Here is a 21508-nt window from a genome sequence, read left to right as displayed (position 1 = left end):
CCCAGGGTAATGCAGTAACAGTCAAGGGTCAACAAATGAACTGTATGCAGTTGAAACAAGATGTAAGCTTGAAGCTATTAGTGTCTAATAAGATCACTCCCTAATTAATTAAGGTTGTGGGATGTCCAATTTGGTTGGAACATTTCCTTCAGTTGGTAGTCTTCTTAGTGCCTTGCTTCAAGTTGACTATATTTGGACTGCTACCTGTATGTTATACCGTTCGGTTGGGATGACCGCCAACGCGACGTCACTTGATAGGAAGATAACGAGAAAATACTATAAGTATTGACTTTTTCGATGTTAATGTCAGTTAGGAGGGTAGAGCACATGCTGTTCTTATCTGGCTAAACTCATTCTATGTGCCTCTAATCTGGCGGGGACGGCATCAGGCTGTGTTATCCACACTAAACATGTTGCAGGTGAGCATCCGTTCGGGCGACCGGTGGCCAGTCACGGTGTTTCATCATATCAACAGGTGGCACGGTTGTCGTGACCCCCGCTTGCGAAGGATGAAGCCATAGCGATTCTGTGTGAAAGTGCGGCTCGCTACTTCGGCCCTGTGGGAAGGTGGTAAACGTGATGGAGTATACGGGGTGGTCAGCCGTCGTTGCCGGAGTTGGGCTGATAACAAAAGTGTAGATGCGGGCGTGATCTGGGGGAAGCATTTCTTTATATATTGCACCCTCCTCAAGCTCCATGATCCGTGTGCAGACGGCGTGATAGTTCGGGGTATAAAAGATCAGTTCTTGCTTCGGAATCCGTTGTAGAAGATCCAGGGCTCGACGGCGAAGGTCCGGCCAGCGGCATTTCCAGGCGACGGCCTGCAACGGATACAACAGCTGTACGTCCAGATTTATCGTTTTGGAGACATCATCCGGGTAGTGGTCTGAGTCACTGAGCAGACGTTCGGCAATTGAGACAATATCCTCGTAGGCAGCGCGGAAGTCATCCCAGCCGGATTCATTGGCCACACGATACCGATCAAGTCCTAGACGGTAACAATACCATAACATGCGAGTAGCATCAATCTCGTTTTTTATGGCCGGTCCGCATTCCGACTGCTTCTCTTGCACTAGCAATTCAAAGCTTGCCGCCCAGCGATGGATGGCATGCTCAAAAGTTTCGGTCCATTGCTGCACGGGTGAGTGCGGGAGGTTCGTCAGTCTGGCCAACTCTTGCCGGTTGGGGAATTCTCCGATGTAGTAAAGCATCAAGTCGAGAAGGGCGATGCGTGCCTGATGGAATGTTCGGAACCGCCAGTTCAATAAGAGCTTGCCTTGAGCATCCACGGGATTGACATGTACTTTTTCTTGTGGCGCACTGACGAGGTGTTTGAGTGCCGACATTTCGTACGTATTCAAAGAAAAAAAGTTCAATATAGGGGCCAATTCAGCATCCACCCAATGTGTCTGAGAACTCTTGGTGCAGCAGGATCGCTCTCGATGCGCCCGCCAGGACCGCACCAGATTCAGCCCGCTTGTAATATGCGATGTAACCCCAGTAGCATTTCCTCGGAGAAACTCGAGGGACGCGAACAAAATGCTGGCTGCTATGACTAGAGGCACCGCGTCTATGCCTGATGAAACCTTATCAATGGTAGTGCGAATGGCCCGGTTGTAAAGATGTAGTGCCAAGTCGGACTTGGAAGATTGCCAACGGTGTGCCATTGCCGGAGTCGTAGACATCCCCTCTGCTTCATACAGAAACCCAATCGCAGCAATAGCTTGGCGGATCGTAGGTTCGGTCAGGCTGAGCTGTAAAACCGTGCGGGTCCAGAACGAAGCAGTGAAGTAACCAGCTAGATGCGCTGCAGACTTGCGAAAGAAGAACTCGAGGGCTCGGGACTCAGCCGGACTGACAAACGCAGTTACTTGCGCCAACTGCTTCGCGATGCGTATCGAATAAGGCATGGGCATATAGCCATCACATTTCCGGTTCGTACTTGTACATCTATCCGGGAGGTTAGTGTGGGGTTTCCACAGCAAAGGCGTCATCCCAATGTTTGCATACCGAAGACAAGCCGGCTTGCGCTCATCACATTTGACGCGACGGATCCTGCCGTGGCCGCCAAGTGAAGGGTTAGCAGACTGACCCAGAAGAGCAGGTAGACAGAAGGTTTCTCGCTCACCGACATGTAATGCAGCCCTTCCGCGACCTGGTAGATCCAAACCGTTGCCGCTGGTGCGGGGAGGAGTCCTCCGCATTCATTCTTGTGGAAGAGCTGGAAGATCTGAGCAGTCACGTTCAGATTAGAGGACCACTGGTACCATGCACCTTGGATTTCCTTCTGGCTGATTTGTGTTCTGCAATGCTCAACCTGCTCAATGGCCCCCATAAACTGCCGTCACGTGGTCTTGACAGGGATCTGGCCGCATTTCGGACGTTGACTGGATGAATGGGCTGCTAGTCACCCGTAGTGGAAGACCGGGCATCTGAGCCCCACTACTCGTTCAAAATGAGGATATGCCCAATGAATTCCTGCTAAAAATGCTTTGCGACTAGTGATGAACGGTCATCTTGCACGTAGGGATGCTGTGAAGATGTAAAGCAGCAGGTGGTACCACCTCGATATAAATTGATGTATAACAGCCTCGAGTTGTTTCGAGAACACCCATTGGAGATGGAAGCAGGACGTATGAAAGAGAAAGTCTGTTAATCATAGTATACAAGTAAGACTATAAGTGCCAGATAGAAGGGTACGGTGTAGGACGGTCAAGGCTGGAAGATCTTCCTTCCCTCGTGAAGCGACTCGGGGTCCTGAGTGGGGTCGATAAGTTGCTGCTGCCTTGGACTGTATAGGAGCCTAGTTTAAGATTCTCGAGCTGACCTGACGGTTCAGTAACAGGACTCTTAATCACTTATGAAACAGGCATCCACGCGGATAGAAGAAGACCATCCGCATTGCAAATGAATGGTCCTTGTGGACCAGTTCCATCTAAGAATAACATAATTTGTACAACTAAAGTTCCACAGGATCCGCCCATGTCAGGTACATAGCTGAGTAAGCAGTTTACCACCAATCGGCAGCCTTGTTAGATAAGCTGACACCGGCAGAACCTGCCACAAAGGCCACAGGCCCGGCACCAGCTTCCATTCCCCAAACGGCGAGACCCGATCCCGATGGATGGTGGATAGACAGTCGGGTTACCCGCAGCTTATGTTTCTCTTATTTCCATCGTTCCATCTCCAGCAGCCATTTTCTATCATACTTCTGTCATTTAGGCTTGGTCTATCCGCTGCACTGATCCTCTTGTTATCGGATTGTGTGCTGTGGTCATTGTGATTATTCTCACCCCACGCACTACTAGTACTGCTTAACCCATTCATTACAACCAAAGACTACCAGTACTATCGTCGCGCAGCTTCTACCTTAACCGGAACTAGATAAGTCTTGCCCTTGACGAACTACGTCATTCCTCTTCCGTGCCTGGCACTCTTCCGAATGCCCTCCCGCCGCAGTCATACCAAGTCCCGGAAGGGTTGTCTCCAATGTAAGAAACGGCATGTGAAGGTCTGACTTCCTCTCTTTTATCTCCATTCTCTTCTCCCTGGTTCGCTACCTCTTCCCGCTCCCCGGATCGGCAGTTTACACACCATCACAGTCGTCGGTATAATTACACTATACATGCTGTTTCCATTCCTTCCAGCAGTATCATGCATGCTATTGGTCTCATGCTGACCCACGGAGTAGTGCGACGAAGAGACACCACGATGTGGCCTGTGCAAGAAACGAAGACTGGATTGCACATACCCACCGTCAAGTGAAGCGGATAGCCAGCATGCATCCACACCCCAGGATATGCCTGATGTATTTACTGGTCCCGAAGGAGAACCGCAATCAGACAGAATGCTTGAGATGAAACTATTCCACCACTATGTAACAGAGACATACATCACACTCTGTCAAGGCCGTCTAGATGCTCACCACTTCCAAGTGGTTGTCCCACGGATCGCGGTCTCTCATGCCTTCTTGCTGGACAGCCTACTAGGATTGTCTGCTCTTCATCTAGCGTACCTGAACACTCACGATAACCGTTCATGGCTAGAAATCGCACTCAAGTATCAGAACCGAGCATGTTCAGCATTCACCCGTGTACTTGCAGAAATGACACCTGAAAATTGCGCACCAGCCTTCCTGTGCTCCATCTTCATTATGCTCTGCGCAACAGCCTATCCGTGTGTTACCCAGGACAAACATACATTCGAGCCTCTATCCCATGTTTTGGAGATTCGACAGCTCATAGCGGGCTGTGCGTTTCTTTTCGAGCAGCTTAGCGGCATGGAGTATCGGGGCGACCTCCAGGGGTGGCTGAAGTATAAGGATGACGAGGTCGACCAAGATGGAAATCCCTACCAGTACTTGCCTGCCCTCTTTCTTTCGATGACGACAGGATGCTAATATATCCCTAGTGTACAGGAATCTCAAATCAAACTACGCAGGTATGTCTCTAGAATCTCCGCGGGAACTTAGTCAAGTAATGCTAACAAATACAAGTGCCATCATGGAGTCTTTGCAGCGGGTGCAAGACAAATTCACCAGCCTTGGTGGGCCGAACCAGACTACATACCAAAATACGTGGGATATTCTTCATGAAGCCATCAAACGATGGCCGTTCGGTGGCCCAAACGGTGGCATCATTGCGTGGCCCATAAACATCAGCGAAGACTACATTGCTCTGCTGAAAAGTGGAGACTGGGTGGGCCGCGTGCTATTTCTACACTACGGGGTAGGATTGCACCTTCTCTCTGACAAGTGGTTTGTCCGCGACTGGGGCCGGCGTCTTATTGAAACAGTCCTGCAATTGGAGGAAGATATCCCCCCCATTTGGACGGAAACCATTACATGGACAAAGGAGGCCGTGGAGCTCTAAAGGTGACAGAGGCACACGGAAATCTGTTGCGGATGGGCTCTGCTATATACGGGAGGAAAGCGCAGATAGCGACAATGATGTGACACTATCAAGTAGTCAAAAGTCAAAGCAAAGATGTGAGGTAAGGGTTTCTGTCAAGTCTATGGGCGATTACATACCATGACTCGACAATCCGGGGAACCTCAACGAGCTTGGCGTGATCCCTGCACTTCAATTGGAGAGGTCACGGTTCGGCTCATTACGGTGAGCAGGCCGAACCCGGCCAGCGTTATCGCGTGACTTGGGCCCGCGGGTGGCGGCTGACTTCCCGTTGGCGGAACCGCCCTCGATAAGCACGACCCAAGAATGCGGAGTCCCAGTCATGACTCTTGATTGCAGGCGGGCATCCACAATCCCTCGCTGCTTATCTCGGCCAGGGCTGTCCCAGATATGGCTGGGGTGAAGGCTTTCCTCATTTCTTATTTCCCTGCGTTCGCTGGGGCTGGTTCTTCCCCCTCCCTTGTACTTTCTTAGGGTAGTGTATCTGCTAATAGGGCGTCCTCTTAACTCTGGCGGAAAGGCTCACAAGGGCTCTCCCATGCTGATCCTCCGACCTGCTAAGTCTCGCGGACGTATCTACCCTGTCGCTTTGACCCTCCCCATCCGACTTTGTACTTCTTTGCAACATGGAGACCTATCAGCCAAAGAAAAGTTCGAGCCAAGATGCGGAGAAGCAGGTATTTAGACCGAGTCGCTCTGTCGACCCTCTTTCGTGCAACCTTGCGCGATTATTGAATTGTGTTTCTAACCCGCTCTGTTCCTACAGCCACTTCTCGAAACCTGGGAGACCCCGGCTGAGCGATCGCAGTGGACCTTGTTACATGACAAGCGACCCAGCGCTTCAACTATGTTCCGCCTTGCGAAATTCACGATATTGTCGACGCTACTCCTAACCATAATAACGATACATCTGCCAAGTGTGCTCACCTCGCCTCTTGAATTTGCGACTAGCCGGCTTGACCGAGCGAGTAAATTGGAGGATGGGAAGCGCGGTGCAGTGGCGAGCGAAAGTGCTATCTGCAGTCGCCATGGAACAGATATTATAAACATGGGGGGAAATGCAGCTGACGCGGTGAGAACGATCCAGCCGATCTGTCGTCATTTGGCGCCCTGCTGACTTCAGTCTCAGATGGTTGCAACAATGCTCTGCGTTGGAACTGTTGGTGAGTTGGCCTACAATAACTGGAGAAGTGCTTGGACCTGATGTTAGCTGGAAGGCATGTACCATAGTGGAATCGGAGGAGGTGGGTTCATGCTGGTCAAGACCCCTGAAGGCTCTTTCGAGGCCATCGATTTCCGCGAAACTGCCCCGGCGGCCGCTTTCCAGGATATGTTTGAGAATAATACGAAGGCTTCCGTCAGCGGGGGCCTTGCAAGGTGAGCCCTCTTACGCTCTTGGATGTTGCAATAATTAATATAATCGAAGTGCCGTTCCTGGGGAACTGCGTGGTCTCGGGTATCTCCACAACAAGTATGGCTCGCTCCCCTGGTCAACTGTTGTGCAGCCCGCCATTCAAACCGCACGGGAGGGGTGGTCAGTCGGGCATGACCTGGTCCGCTATATGAAAGCTGCTGTTGGGGACGACGAAGACTTCCTATCTCAGGACTCTACCTGGGCGCTCGACTTTGCTCCCAATGGAACCAGGCTCGGTCTGGGTGATACCATTACGCGAAAACGTTATGCGGCCACACTGGAGACCATCGCAAACGAGGGCCCCGATGCCTTCTACTCTGGATCGATTGCAAAGACCATGATAGATGCGGTACAGAAAGCTAACGGTACAATGACGCTTGAGGACTTGGCCAATTATACGGTCGCTATCCGCAACATCTCAGAAATTGATTACCGCGGCTATCGGATTACTAGCACCCCAGCCCCTTCCAGTGGTATCGTAGCTCTGAACGTTCTCAAAGTTCTGGGTACTTACGATAACCTTTTTAGTCCGGATACTCTGAACCTGAGCACTCATCGATTGGACGAGGCTATACGGTTTGGATATGGATTGGTACGCTTATCCCCTCTAGTTAGCTAGTAGCCAGCTGAATCAATGGAGGCGATGCTAATTTGTGATATAGAGGACTAATCTAGGAGACCCGTTCTTCCTCGATGGCATGGACACGTATCAGGAAATGATGCTAGCGGATTCCACCATTGAAGAGATTCGAAAGAACATTTCCGACCAGCATACCCAAGCCGTGTCTGCCTACAATCCGCAGGGATATGAGAGTCTTGAAACGTGGGTGAATCTTGATGGTACCATGGTATTATCAGACAACTGACCTAAGTAGACCGGGTACCTCGCATATTGCTGCCATTGATCACAGTGGGCTTGCCATTTCCGCGATCACGACCATCAATCTGCTTTTTGGCTCCAAAGTCATGGTTCCTGAGACTGGTATCATAATGAATAATGAGATGGATGGTATGCTTCATATTTGCTCCCGCTCACCCCAGTTACTGACTTATTTATTGAGACTTTTCTATTCCTAATTCGTCCAACTCCTTTGGCTATGTTCCTTCCGAGGCAAACTTCATACGACCCGGGAAACGACCACTGTCCTCTTGCACTCCGGCCATTGTTACCCATCCTAACGGAACAGTGTTCTTCGTCGCCGGCTCGGCAGGAGGTAGTCGGATTATCACTGCCACCATCCAGAACATTATACACACCGTCGACGAAGGTCTTTCAGCGGCAGAAGCCTTGGCCCAGCCGCGCCTTCACGATCAACTGGTCCCGAATCGTGTCACCTTCGAGTACGATTATGACAATGAGACCGTGTCCTTCATGGAGGCAAGAGGTCACAATGTGACCTGGGTAGGTCCAGGGGAGAGCACGGCGCAGGCGATTCGAGTTCTACCGAATGGAACCTTCGATGCTGCAGGGGAGCCTAGACAGGCTGATTCTGGAGGGTTTGCTGTTTGAGGGATCTATAATGCATATGTCCATCCTGACTACACATATATGAGGGTTTTATGAGCGATACCTTCTGTCTTGCATTTACAGTTTTGGACTTGAGTTGCAGCGAGAGATAAAGTATACATATAGCATTAGACTTGAATATCGAAACGAATTATGACAATATCCGAGGCAGGTATGTACTGCTAATATTATATACGACGCAAAGAAACGTCTACTTGACTGCCCCGCATGGTATCTCCGCACTTTGTTGCGGTATGGACAACCCTACCCAGACACATCACGACGTGTGAATACTTCAAAGAAGTAGAGCAGTACTTCGTACGCCGACTACAGTCCCTGCAGCCCACCACCCCCTTTCACTCCTCGAGTCGATCGGTCTGATGCGAGTCTGTAACAGATGCAAGGACCTGACATGGAAGGGGCGGGACACATCAGATGGCGGGCGTGATCTATCAGAGGTGGCCCGTGCGCTGCCCGGGTTCCGCGTCGGCGCGCGCCAGCAGAATGAGGAATGTGTGCTCTGTTCCACTGGCTTCCAGTTCACCCTCACCTTGTGGTCGTCGGTTGTGAATGACTGGAGATTCTATCGTCTTCGCCGATTGGATAAATGGCTTAAAGCCTTATCATTAAGAAATCCCCAGAAAGGCTTTCGTCGTGTTGGATTCGCTCACTCTTTCGCGGTCGATGTGGCTGCTCTAGCTTGCGCATATGGCTATTGGAGTTGCGAGGTTTTGGATATGGTGGATTGGTGTTACTCCTGTGAGTGGATCTCCTGCAGATAGATGGAGAGAGGTATGGCCTACTCATTCACTAATCAATTCACTCCCTGTGTTAGTCTTTTGACTCTTCCTTCTCGATTTCCTGACCATGCGCCTCTATTCCTACAATCTATTTCAACAAACCGCTGCACTCTTGTTATACACACTCAGTCGGCATCTACCAAACGGAGCTTAGCAGATAGACCGTCAATAATATACAACGCAGCCATGGCAGGTGGCAAAGGAGTCTCCACGTTCCCTTTGGTCCGGATCTCGCCTCCGCATATCAACGTCGACCTCCACAATTCATTCGATGAAGTGACCCAACGCACGGTGGATCAGATACTTTCAGACGAGGCAAGCTTTGAGAACAGCTTTGACGATTATAGCGGAAGCGATGGTATAAACGGAGAGGATGACATGACACAAAGCGGGGGTCACCACACCTCGGCATTTACCGCTGCTACGCAATCTGCAAACGTGGACTCGCCTTACTTTCCAAGCAAGAAGCGCTCGAAGACCCAGAAGGCGGCACAGAGACACATCAGTCGTATGGATTCGAATGACGAAGAAAACGATACCGAGTCTAGTACGAGTGTAGTTGGGCCTAATGGACACACGATCGTCGATGATGGCGAAACTCTGGATGACGCCTCCGAGGAGGACATCGTCTTCGCGTCTGTGGACCTAGATAAGAGGATGGAACTGCTTACCTTCATCAGCTCACACCCGTTCATGAAGAAAGGCGAATATCCTGTGCTACGATCTGCGCGACGAAGCTTCGTTCGTGAATTACGTCGAAAGAGTCGATCGCTTGGTATGGAAGAGGCTGATCTTGGAAAGCTCGTTGCATATGTCAGAAAGATCTACCTTGAGCTCTATGGCAATGGCCAGATGAGTCTGGATGGTTCTGGATTCGGCGAGGAGATCAAGGATGAGCAAACAAGCCCACCGAAGTCTTTTAATAAGGACAACAAGAGGAAGCGAGGCGCCGGCAATGACCAGGGGGCAACATCGAAACAGGAGGAGAAGAAGACTACATCGAAGAAAAGAAAGTCGCTCGAGCCCATCACCAATGGACACCGTAAAAAGCGTGAAGCTGATGGACCGGACGCGAACCATTCGACCTCGAAGCCTCCCGCGTCTCATTCCAAGGTCAGCCGGGAAAGGACCACAGATGCCGCTAAGGGCATGCCGGCAATTATTATTGATCTATGCCCGGGTGGTAACAAAAGTCCCGAGCCAGTCACCACGCAGAATGTCCCCGTCAAAAACCCAATTGCTGGACAGGCCGAAGATAGACATAATGATGGGAATCACAGACTTCCATCACCGCCACATTCTGAGGAAGGATACAAACAAAGCTCCGTTGAGAAAAAGACCACTCAATCCGAGGAGGCGAATCCTGAATTGCTCCCATCGCAGAAAGCATCGATCAAAAGGTCCATGACACTTCACTTCTCACCGAAATTCCCAGGCCAGCACACCGTTCGTGATTCGGAAGACGAGGATGACGAGGATGAGGAAAATAAGACTGGGTCATCTCAGACTGTTTCAACGAAAGACGAAATCCCCTCGGCTACGCAAGCCAAGCAGCCTGAATCCCTGCAGAGCGATATAACGCAGCATCCCGATCGTGTGCTGTCCAAAAAAGAAAAGAATAGAAGGAAGCGTGATAATCGCAAACAGCGAAAGAAGAAACATTTTCGCGCAAGCCTTACGAACACTGAACATGTCGCATTGACGACGAGTGCAGATGACATTCAACAAGGCCGTGATTCTAAAGCAAATCAAGCAGCAAATCCCAATACCATAGAGGTCGATGATCTTTCTATCTTGGACGAGGCATTCTGGAATCTGGAGGATTTTTAGATACCAATGATTCGCAAAGTTCAACCACCAGCGATGAGGTGAGGTCGAAGTATTTCATCGCCCCCCAGAAATTGAAGGAAGGGAATGTACATTGCGAAGAGAGAAGAAATACCCACTCAGAGAATGTTCTTGGTCGGATACCCGAAGAAACCCGAATTCTCCTATCCAAGCTGAATCTTTCATCGGATTTCCTTTCTACTGATTCAGACTTGAGTGATGTACCTAGCGGTTTCGATAATATTTCACTTGATTACTCTCTCGATGTCTCACCTAGTCAAACACAGCGTGCAACAGAGGCTGTAGAGCCAAGCACGCCGACTAAAGCAACATTAATAGGGGCTGCTCCTGTGCTGCCTAGAACACCGCGTCTGAGGCCTCAGAAGATATCCCCATACTTTCCCAAACCTCTGGTCGACCCTGATTCATGTCTTCCGTTTCCGCCCATCGATGCTCCATCATTCGGCTTGGTACAAGAGCAACTTGCCCATGATCCTTTCCGTCTATTGATTGCCACCATTTTCTTGAACCGTACTCGCGGGGGCGTTGCGCTTCCAGTGCTTTTCAAAGTGTTTGATCGGTTCCCAACGGTGGAGGCGATGGCATCGACGGACCCATCCACCCTGGCATCTATGATACACTGCCTCGGATTTCAGAACCAGCGAGCGAAAAAGTGCGTTACACTAGCCCAGACCTGGTTGGCCTTTCCACCTACGCAAGGAAAGCGCTACCGCAAACTTCACTATCCCTGCAAGGGAGACGGACGTGATATCGGCGCCGATGAGACCATTGCAGATGATGACGCTCGCGTGGGTTGGGAGATTGCTCACCTTCCTGGTGTCGGGCCCTATTCTTTGGACAGCTGGAGGATCTTCTGCCGTGACGAACTCCGGGGACTTGCCTCGGATTGGAGAGGCCAGGGAGCTTCCAAGACGTCTTTCAGTCCTGAGTGGAAATCAGTGTTGCCGCAAGATAAAGAGCTACGGGCATACTTGACATGGATGTGGTTGAAGGAGGGTTGGGTGTGGGATAGACACACTGGGGAGAGAACACTGGCGAGTGAACGAGTGATGCGAGCAGCACGTCGAGGAGGGGTGGCTCATGAAGAGGATGGGAATTGGGTTCTGGAGATGTCGCCTGTGAAGAAGGCGTCGAATGGATTGACAGTATGGAGTTAGGCCTTGGCATCTAGGGAAGAGGAGTTATTGCTACGCTTATATGGGTGTGGTAGCGTTTTGATACCCTGGTTGATAACAGACTACCTTTTTCGAATGATTAAATTCGGTTGATACCGTAGATATTCATATTATACTACGGATAAACGTCTTTCGACATCGTAATCCATCTATCAAACGACCACAAACTTAGGGTATACTGTAGATGGTCACTCAGCTAATCCGGCATAATTCTGATCAATTCAGTAAACATCAAGATAGGCTTCATCCTATTTGGATGCGATCTACCAGCTTCCAGTTCGCTTGTGCTGATCCACTTGAAGAGTGAGTGAGTGAGTGAGTGAGTCATTGGGTAGCCATCTATCCTTGCCTCAGGCACAAGCCGAGCACAATGCCTGAGGCCAGCGGGATCACGCCCCTCGCGATGAATTAATTAATTAATTTAATCGTGAACTTGGATCTTCTTTCTTTCTTATTGCTGGGAACAACAACCCCCATTGGATGCAAGAAAGTGAACCACTCCCAGCATTATCCCTCCAAGACAGCAGCATCCAGACCAGCCCATCGCAGTGGCGTGGTCCTTGCTGCTATTTATTTGTATTCACTGCCTTTTTGTGCACCCCATTTGGGTTTCTATGCAGCACCACGTCACTGGTGGTCTCCGAGCTTCTAGTAGTTGCTGCTATACTAAATTTGGGAAAATCCCACCACCACCGAATCGCTGCGGGGATCCATCCTCTCCGCCAGCCCGTCTCTCACCGCAAAATCCCCCATCCATCCATTTGGCTCGCCATCTTTCCCTTATGCATCGTCCCTGAACTACTCGCTATTTGATTGTTTTATTCCCATTCCCACCCCCCTTCTTCTTCGCTTCTGTCACCTTAGCTAATCGTCGTGATCTTCTTCACTTTCCTCTTTTCGTCTTATCCCCCCGCCCGCCCGCCGCCCACGGGATGTTGCATGCCCTTCAGCAGCGCCTTTGGTGGTTTGGCACAAGCGCCTAGTCAGGCATTCGACCAGTGAGAGTTGCATTCCTCGATATCTCTTAAGCGCCAGACGAACATCAATCGGGTCTCGGGTCATCCGACTACACCCTTCCTTTCGTGACATTCTCTTGGGGAAGCTGACGACTACTCCTCCGTCACTGCTCTTTACTTTTTTTGATCATTACTTGAAACGAGGTAACTAGACGAAAAATATCAACCGATCGGACAGTGGGGACGAGAGCAGGAAACAAGGGGTGGAAAGGAAGAACGACAACGCTCTATTGCCGTCTTCTACCCTTCCTTTCACCCTCTTTTTCGAAACCTTTCCACCTTCTTCCACATAATGTTTCTACCGCTGAGACTAAATGACCGAGATCGCGATAGGGACCGGGAGAGAAAGACTTCTTCATCTTCGACCCTTTCATCCAAATCCAGACCACGCAAGAATCGCTCGTCCCACGGACAGACCTCCCGCACTTCAACCAAGGAACGCGACCCCGATACTCCCACGGGCCGCGCCTCAACCCCTTCCACATCTACTTCCAATTCCCGCAAAAAGCGCCGCTCCTCCATGCCTGGGGTCGACAGCGCCAGCCACTCGGGCACAGCCTCGTTCCTCGAGTCGAGGACCAGCCTCCCATATCCGACCTTCTCCAAAGCCCACAGCAAAGAAGTCATCAGCAAACCGAGCATCCCTACACCAGATCCGACCGACCTGACCGAGGGAGGTAAAGAAGGTAGCAATGGAGATGCGAAGACCCGTGCCGAGAATAACAACCAAGCGCCCCCCAGCCCGCCGCTGACGAGCGTTGACCAGCAATCACACAAGGCAAGCACAGTTGGTAGTAAAGAAGAGAAAGGAGCGGAGGAGAAGCCAGAGAAGCCAAAAACCAAGATTCGGATCCGAGCAGAGTCCACGCGGTCATCCTCGAGTCTGCGGTCGAAGAAGGATGACGGTTCCAAAACGAGCAAGCCAACACGGTCGGAGACGGTAAAACCGAAGCGCTCCAGCTATGAGTCTGATTTGCCCTCACGGACGGCCAGTCGCAATTCGACCCGGTCAAAGATCGTCGAGGAAACAGCTTCCCCCAAGCGGCCATCCAGCCATGCCACTCCCCCTCGCTCACCCGCGACAGTGCGCGACATTGGTCCGGACTCAGCAAATGGATCGGACGCAACCATTGCGCCGCCTCATCAGTCTACAACCTCTCGCAAGCCGAAGAGTCCAGAGAAGCCGCCATCGCGCAACCAGACGCGATCGTCGGCCTCATCTCGCCCGAGCTTTGGGGCTCGTACACCGGTCGACGCTGCGTATGATTATGGACGACCACCCACAGCGAGCTCTGCCTACGGTGCTCCACCACCGCCACCTCCTCCTCCCGAAGTTCCTGTCTCGATTCCAAAAGTGGACTATCTTCTACAGAATGGTGGGCTAGACCATCGTGTTCCGAAGTCTATGCTCGGCCCTTCTGTTCCCGAGGGTTCGCCGTATGCGCCATCACCTTCTCAATCCGCGGCAACCAAGATTTTTGAACCGTTCAACAGACTTCTCGAGGATTACAACAATGTAATGGCCAAGAACGGGTCGCTAGCGGTTGCCACGGGGTATCGGTCTGTCGCGCGCCGCCTGCTCGATCGCTTGGAAGCGGTGTTTGCCCGTGACATTTCATGCGAGTACTGCAGTTGTCTGATGTGTGAGCATGAGACAATGGAAGAACGTCCGTCAGGCGTCAGCTGGGGTGAGGTATTGGAGCTTGTCTCGGGTCGTCGTGAACTTCCCAGCTGGCCGGCTTTCATATTGAACCCAGCTGTGGTTGACGCGAACTGGTCTGGGGAGGAACATATTCCCATGCAGAAGCTGGACATTGATGTGCCGGAGGAGTATCGTGACCACTTTATTCGTCAATCGCGCAAGACGAAAGTTGCTGTGGACAAGTGGCTCAACGAGCAGTCCGGTCAGGCTACGAGCGCGCCTGAGGAGGTAGATGACGAAACCCTGACCTTTGCCATCTTGACCCATCTCGGACCTCACGAGCGTCAACTATTCTCTGCTCTTCTCGGCCTCGGCTCTACAGTGCCTACACCGCGACCTGAGGGACCACCGCGGCCCCGACCCGCACCATTGGTGTCATCGTCGCTCGCCATCCAGCGACTGTACCGATTGACCTCCGCACCGCGCGATCCAGAAGCTGCCATCTACATGCTGAACAATCCCGGCATGCACCATGTTCTTGCCACCCTGGCAGCAATCAGTGACGACGAGTGGGACATCTTGATCTCGGGTCGGTTTGATGGTTTTCTGCGGAGTGGCGCTGAAGACACCTTCCCCGGCGCACCAGGCTCGACCCCACCACGTTATAGCTACAGTCGATCCAACACACCGTTCACCACCGGCGGAATCTCGCGTGGCCCGACACCAAACCCAATCGACGGAGGGATTCGACCCGCTAGTCAGCCATATGGTCCGTCTCCCTCGCCCGCCCCAGCTTCATTTGGTGGCCCGATCGCCCTGGACGAGGAAATGGAAATCGCGGCTCTGGCGGAGATAGAACGGGACATCTACCTCGGTATGGAGGCACTTGAAGATGCTTTTGAGGCCCTTCACTGCAAGGCAGAGGTGGTGCGGCGCGCGCTCCGCGAACGTGGCGCAGGGCTGTCGATTGCAAACCAGAACCGTCGCGGTTCCTATGTGGAGGCTCGCCTGGGGACTCCAGCCTCTGGCTTAGGCGTATGGGATGATGGGGCAGACGACGACTTCTTAGATGACGCCGTGTCGTTGGCTCCAGATGACTCGGCCAGCAACATCAGCTCCAACCGCCGGCGCCGTCCAAAGCGTCGCACTGAACGACGGACACCTGCTCCTGTCGAAGAGGAGGACGAAGAAGAAGTATACGACAGCCGACGAGGCTCCCGGAGAAGATGATCCATGGCAATAGTCCTTGATGGCGACCAACTCCTTTCAACCCATATACAAAATACCAATAACGCAACCGCATCCGCCTGGTTCTCTTTATTATAGTTTCATTTCATTCAGCGTCATGACACGACACCTAAACGAGCGCACGGAACCACGAATGCATGAATTGCGACGAGACGAGACGAGATGAGATGAAATGTATCAACGCATTGAAGACTCGAGGAAGTCGAGATGGCGGGTGTGTATGTAAATGACATGCACGACACCTAATGTTTATGTATTTTAACGAAGTTTTCTTTCTTTTCTGTTGTTCTGTTCGTCCGGCTTTCTTGTTTCTCGATTCCCACCCATCAACTGCTGACAACGATAATGATTTCGTTGTACATACGCCCCCTCTGATGTTATGACTTTATGAATCGGTGAATACCAGCTGCATATAGGTGTCTTTTATATTTAGATATTATGCTTGAATAGTATATTTGTCTATACTATCGAATTTAGCATTGAGTCATGTCTACTCTCTCCCACTCGCTCTCCCACTCGCTCTGTAGTTGATAGTGACATCGGACAGCACCTAATTAAATGTCCTTAAAAATGAATTGGATTGGCTTCCGAAGCCCGCTAAGTCCCCCATACCAACAACACTCCAAAACACTACAAATTAATCACGGACATAGAAAGCAGCCAAGAGGCCAGTGTAGATCTCCATTTTGACTCACACTGATTGAGAAAAGAGGGAGTAAGTCCAGAAAATATTAGCACCTCAAAGTAGTATCATATAATTAACATCCACTGGTAATTGGTTACCCGGCGCTTGAATGCTATTTAAATGCAGTCTGGTCAATTACTACCATGATAACAATACAGAAATTACTACTTCTATCACTACTTTGCTAGTTTTGGTTTCTTTATTTAGTAGTTGGTACTACTTTGGTGGCTAGCCTTTAGTTCCGTACTTTTTATGGTATATGTATATATATATCTCGCCACTGGGGATGTATTTCGTGCACAGAGATCTTTGGTTTCGATAACACATTGATAGATTAGATGTGCAGATCTGTGCAGATATATATATACTACTCGGTAACTGTAGTTACAACTTCTAATTAATAAGATTGGGTGTTCTGGTTGAAGGACGGACGGTAGTAATATATATACTGATCTTCAATCCTGCGGGAAGTCATCGTCAGCGACATCTAAGTGGACGTCAATTGATAACTACATCATTAACTAGTTATTGTTTCATACTTGACTCATCAGACTTTATTCATGATTATCTGTATCTGTCTATTACTACATTCTTCGAACGCGCTTCTAGTTCATATTGGCTTTTTATATAAATCCTACAATATAGTCGTCCCTTATTAAGCAGTGAGAATCTACAGATGAGTAGTTGTACAATTCCAACTGAAGAGTATATATACTACTGACGTCAGTAATACATACCTCTCTTACTTTGCTTTAATACAGTTTTGATGATCTGGAACCGACTATACGATCCTTTTCCATTTCAGTACAGTACTGAGTTCGTCACCACTTCTCTCAATAATCACACAGTGAATTTGATGAGGTGCAACAGCAAGGCAAGGAACTCTGTCTCGATCTGCACTATTCCAGAAATGTCTGCCTATTCTGCGGGGAAGAAGCAAGACGGGAGGCTGTTGAATACGAGGTGGGGGAATCCGATGGTGCGTCTTCCTTCATCCACAGACCAACGAAGGATAGAATCAAGTGAATACGAAGCGGGGAAAGATTAAATCAATGTGATTGATTGACCCTGTTGGTTGTATTCCATTGTTGTCATCTGTACCCCGCACGTGTGTTGGTGATGGCTTTGCACATTATTCTTGAGGCGTTTTAGTTCAGTTCCATACTGAGATATGGTACTCCTTGACGATAACAGACTTTGCACGGAGAGTGAGCTAGTAAGTAAGTCAAGGGTGACCATCGCGTTGTATGTAGCCAAGTGTAGCGCGATGGTACTGCTTAGGGACTGTCTCAGTCCTGTGTAGTGCTCTCTCTCTAGATCAGTGAATCGATTCCTTCTGCAGAGGAAATCAAGCAAGCCCAGTACTGTTCATGGGGTCTTGTCTCCCCCTTTCTTCGTAGACACTAATTTCTCACTCATCATCACAAGGTTCAGGGCATAAAATGTGCTTCGAGCTAAGCCCAACTCAGTTATTCCTCATCCTGACCTGAGTCGGGGCAATCCACCCCAGATTCGCAGCTCCATAGCTTGGACGAGTTCGACCTTCCGGATCAGCTTCGATATCCGTGCATTCTCATTACCTTATCATATTCAAGTGCTTGATCCTCGTGCTATTTACTGCATCTGGTTCAAGATCAGCTGGTGAGTATCCATGGTTCATCCAGAAAATGGATCCTGTAGCCACAAGGTTCTTTGGTTCCGCACCCGGGAGGGGGAAAACAAATTTAGAATTTCGGCAGCAACCCTTCCGAGTAAGCACGGCTCGACTTGACTTGATCTTGGGTTTCTTGGGTTTGATAGACTATGGAATGTGAAGAGGGGCAAAAAGGGGAGGTCAAATTTGCCCACCAACAGGGCAACACTAGTTGCGATAGCCCTGCGGTTTTATCGAAGTTAAACCCCGCCTTGGTCTTTCTTTTTCAAGCTAAACCCGCAGTTGGCTTTCGGTGGCCGGCCGGAGAGTTTGTGAAGGGCTGTCATTGGTGTCGTTTGCTGGAGACGAGAGTTCCGAAAGCTACCATAGTCCATGGTGGAAACATTATCGCGAGATAGTAAGGTCTCGGCATTCGTGGAACTGATTCCGGAAAGCGAAAGCCACCAGGACAGGAATGTGCGCGAAGGGACCAACAGACTCTGCGCAATTGTAAACTTATTCTCCACATCACCAAACCATGTGAGACAGGAGGTAAAGAGCATGTTGGGGAACAGGGAAGGGTATCTAGACTATGTCTTCCCACGCGACTGTCCAGGCGGGAACAAGCTGCCTTTTAGTCGGGCTTTCAAGCCAACAAAAAGAAAACAAGAGCATCTGCTGCTTAGCCTCCCTATCAGAAGGTAATTTGACATCAACGGATAACAATGCTCGGGTGTTGGAACATAAGGCAGTTATACACCACACTGGAGAACCCTCCTGGTGATTGACGCCGGGCTGGATTTACCGATTTCTCGGGACTTCGGTTGTTGAAGATGAAGCGTCCCACACGGCGTGAATGGCTCCTTGGACGCTTGGAGCCTTCCGTCGGCGCCCTAAGACGGGATTGGGCCGAGTCAGGACGCTGGCCTTGAGGGGCAGCCAAGTAATTTTACTGGAGACTGCCAAGAGGTGAAGAGTTTTTATCTCACCCCTTTCCGAGCTGTCAAAGTTTCGTAGTTTGAGCCCATGAGGCAATGACTTTCATGCATGAAAGCAGCCACCAAAGCAGAGACAAGGCATGCATAAAGTTATTGTCATGAGATAATGCGAATCTAAGTTGTGACGGATTCTTTAGTTCGAGAGGATTCTGAAAGACGGGTACGTAGTTAGACCATAGACAATTACCGTAGGGGCGGCCAGAAATGTCGATCGCTTGGCAGTAGCGGAGAGTGATGCCTAGTTCTGCCGGGCTGCCGACGCTGGATGCGAAGGCGCCAAGAACCCTACTCTTCATGGTAGCAATAATAGTGATCGCCACGAATTGTGGACCCCCTTAACGGCCATGACACCTTCGTTCCGGCGTGACGGTAACAATCCGGTGGTTATGGACAATGTCTCAAGTCGGGTGTACTCTAAGAGGAAACTCGTTGACGACAACCTAAGTGAACTCACTGTTCTCGTGAGAACAGCCGTGTGCTGGATCGACAAAGATCTATCATGGAGTAGATCTATCCTGCGCTGACTCTGAGAGATCAGCAAACTATGCCGTAACTGGACGAACCGACCGTGAGAATAATCTGCATGTGCTTGAGTCCACATGTTCTACTTGGCATAGGAAAGGCATATAATCGAGACACAGGCAATATCCATTTTACACGATTGCGCTGTAATATATCAGCTCAGAACTGCTTGAGCTGGAGCCTTTCAGTACTATAGATGCATTGTTTGGATGTAGTCCTTATTGGATTATATGCCTTTTGGCATGTGCAGCTTGTGATAGACTGCCTCGCGGCAATGTTCACAATCAATGCGGTTCCCCTTGTAAACGGGCCACTTTGCGAGGACCATTTAACTTCCAAGTTGGGTGCACGTTCATGCATGGAGTCATGATCTTCACAATGACATGTCAGCTTACATATGATAGCATAAGATAGCCAATCTTGGCAAGGTACATCTTGCTATTTTGGTATGACCTTTGGCGCCAAAGGCCTTCAGAGCATGTGCTGTGATCTTCCTGAGACCATCCACGTTGAAAGTCGTACGATTCAGGAAGTGGCTTGAGAGGGTCTCATTATTGGAAAGGGGTCTTCCCATTCTGGCAGCGGCAAGTTGACTGCCTCTGGAGGTTGTCAATCCAGTCTACACTGGTCTGCCAGGCATGTGAAGATGGAGATACACCTGACAATCAGCCTGTTGATAGATCCCAGTTGTGAGCACAATTCCATGCGCATGAAATAGGCCGGGATTGTCAAGGGTTCACGAAACGTCCGAGGCTTTGCGCCGAGTGTTTATATGTGAGGCCATAATAAACAGGACCAACAGAAGAGATCAGAGTATGCTTGGTATCACCAGGACAGCATTTAGGGATCTCTCAGCGGGGCGTGTTTTCCTGCTGTAAAGTACCAATGAAAGAAGCTCATTAGCCAAGGAGCGTAGGTGTGTACCAAGGAACCTTATGTAGGCTAGTCCGAAGACTCTGCTAGGCCACTGCATCTAGTATGGAGATGCAGTATAATCCTATACACTAATATCCAACGGAGAAGCTGTCGGTAATCTTGGTAGTACGAAGGCAGATGCAGATGACGCGACCTAAGAAGCAGCGTCACCAGAGCGGTACACTTGGAAAATAAAACGTGCCGCATCGCGAACATAGCGATGAAGCTCAAAGACACGACCTTTGGCAGAGGCGGAGAGTTAGCTGGCTCGACAAGAAGAGCAATACAGTCCCGACGTGGCCGTCGAATGGATGGAGTTAGTAAGTACTTACTAGTAGTACTTTTGTCAGGCCAGTGGGAATCATTGGAAGGGTGTGATTCGTCGACACCTTCCTGTTTTGGGCAATAGCGCCGGTCAACTTCACTGCCGGTATTGGGTTGATTAAAACCGTTGGTGGTACACATCTCCACTCGGTCTGGCTATACTGTTTCTGTGGACACCGCTGCATTACTACAAAGTTGATAGTCGAAGAATCACCCAAATGAGGGGTGAATTTTGTCCTGGTGCGTGAACAGTGTTCCAAAGGCACTCTGTCTCCTTTACTGTTGTTCTCTTGACGCCAACCAGATCCATCATGGTACATCTCGTGGGAAGTGAAACGACCGCTTCGACCCATGCCAGCTGTTCTTCTCTATTCTTCCTACAAGGGAGGAACAATGAGAGACGATTAATAGGGATGATAAGATAATGTATAGGACCAGTAGGCAGTAGTGCGGTGTACTAATGAAAAGGCTCTTATCAACTCCTCCTGAAGGCCATGATAGGACTGCGGCGGCCAGGGATCCATTGATACTCGACACTAAACCGACCGATATTGGTGCCATTGCAGCAACAATGGTATCAGATCCTCTCATGGAGACACTACAATGCAGTCACCGAGTGAGCCGCGTCACCTCTAGGGCGCTTTTGCAGAATTCGACAAGAATGCCTGTTTGGTGTTGACGGCTCTTGAAAAGTTGAAACCCATTCGGATACACTAGTGCCTCCCGCTTATTAAAGTGTTCCACCCTAAGTTGCTGGTTAGCCGCAACAGAATACACATGCAGAACACCGCACCGACAACGATTGATAAAATTACACACATCCTCAGAAGGAGTCGGAGACACTTCTATATTTGCATGGTGCCATTACACC

The 21508-nt window shown here is 50.1% G+C and overlaps 4 protein-coding genes across 4 annotated transcripts; 3 read left to right on the top strand and 1 right to left on the bottom strand.

The window, feature by feature from the left end:
* Positions 1–404: 404 nt before the first annotated feature.
* Positions 405–2270, bottom strand: BO79DRAFT_229294 (uncharacterized protein; the record flags this gene model as incomplete). The annotated part of the gene is made up of 4 exons (XM_025684029.1): positions 405–1950; positions 2011–2030; positions 2093–2221; positions 2268–2270. The coding sequence occupies 4 exons, from the start codon at positions 2268–2270 to the stop codon at positions 405–407; spliced, it is 1698 nt and encodes a 565-aa protein (XP_025538637.1).
* A 934-nt stretch (positions 2271–3204) lies between these two features.
* Positions 3205–7975, top strand: BO79DRAFT_238250 (uncharacterized protein). The gene is made up of 12 exons (XM_025684792.1): positions 3205–3511; positions 3692–4356; positions 4411–4440; positions 4496–4859; positions 5543–5587; positions 5677–5982; positions 6040–6073; positions 6128–6287; positions 6337–6916; positions 6987–7147; positions 7200–7333; positions 7386–7975. Exons 1-12 carry the CDS (start codon positions 3443–3445, stop codon positions 7832–7834), a joined length of 2997 nt encoding a protein of 998 aa, XP_025538636.1. The 5' UTR covers positions 3205–3442; the 3' UTR covers positions 7835–7975.
* Positions 7976–8405: 430 nt separating this feature from the next.
* Positions 8406–11636, top strand: BO79DRAFT_238249 (putative pre-mRNA splicing factor; the record flags this gene model as incomplete). Its single annotated transcript, XM_025684791.1, has 3 exons — positions 8406–8590; positions 8667–10407; positions 10500–11636. The coding sequence occupies exons 2-3, from the start codon at positions 8818–8820 to the stop codon at positions 11634–11636; spliced, it is 2727 nt and encodes a 908-aa protein (XP_025538635.1). The 5' UTR covers positions 8406–8590; positions 8667–8817.
* A 1326-nt stretch (positions 11637–12962) lies between these two features.
* On the top strand, positions 12963–15542 carry BO79DRAFT_149872 (uncharacterized protein; the record flags this gene model as incomplete). Its single annotated transcript, XM_025678602.1, has 1 exon — positions 12963–15542. The coding sequence occupies one exon, from the start codon at positions 12963–12965 to the stop codon at positions 15540–15542; it is 2580 nt and encodes an 859-aa protein (XP_025538634.1).
* Between the last annotated feature and the right edge of the window lie 5966 nt (positions 15543–21508).

The sequence above is a fragment of the Aspergillus costaricaensis genome (genome assembly GCF_003184835.1).
Source record: "Aspergillus costaricaensis CBS 115574 unplaced genomic scaffold BO79scaffold_19, whole genome shotgun sequence".
Lineage (NCBI taxonomy): Eukaryota > Fungi > Ascomycota > Eurotiomycetes > Eurotiales > Aspergillaceae > Aspergillus > Aspergillus costaricensis.
Note: the sequence above shows the minus strand (reverse complement) of the source record. Positions and strands in the feature narration are given on the sequence as shown.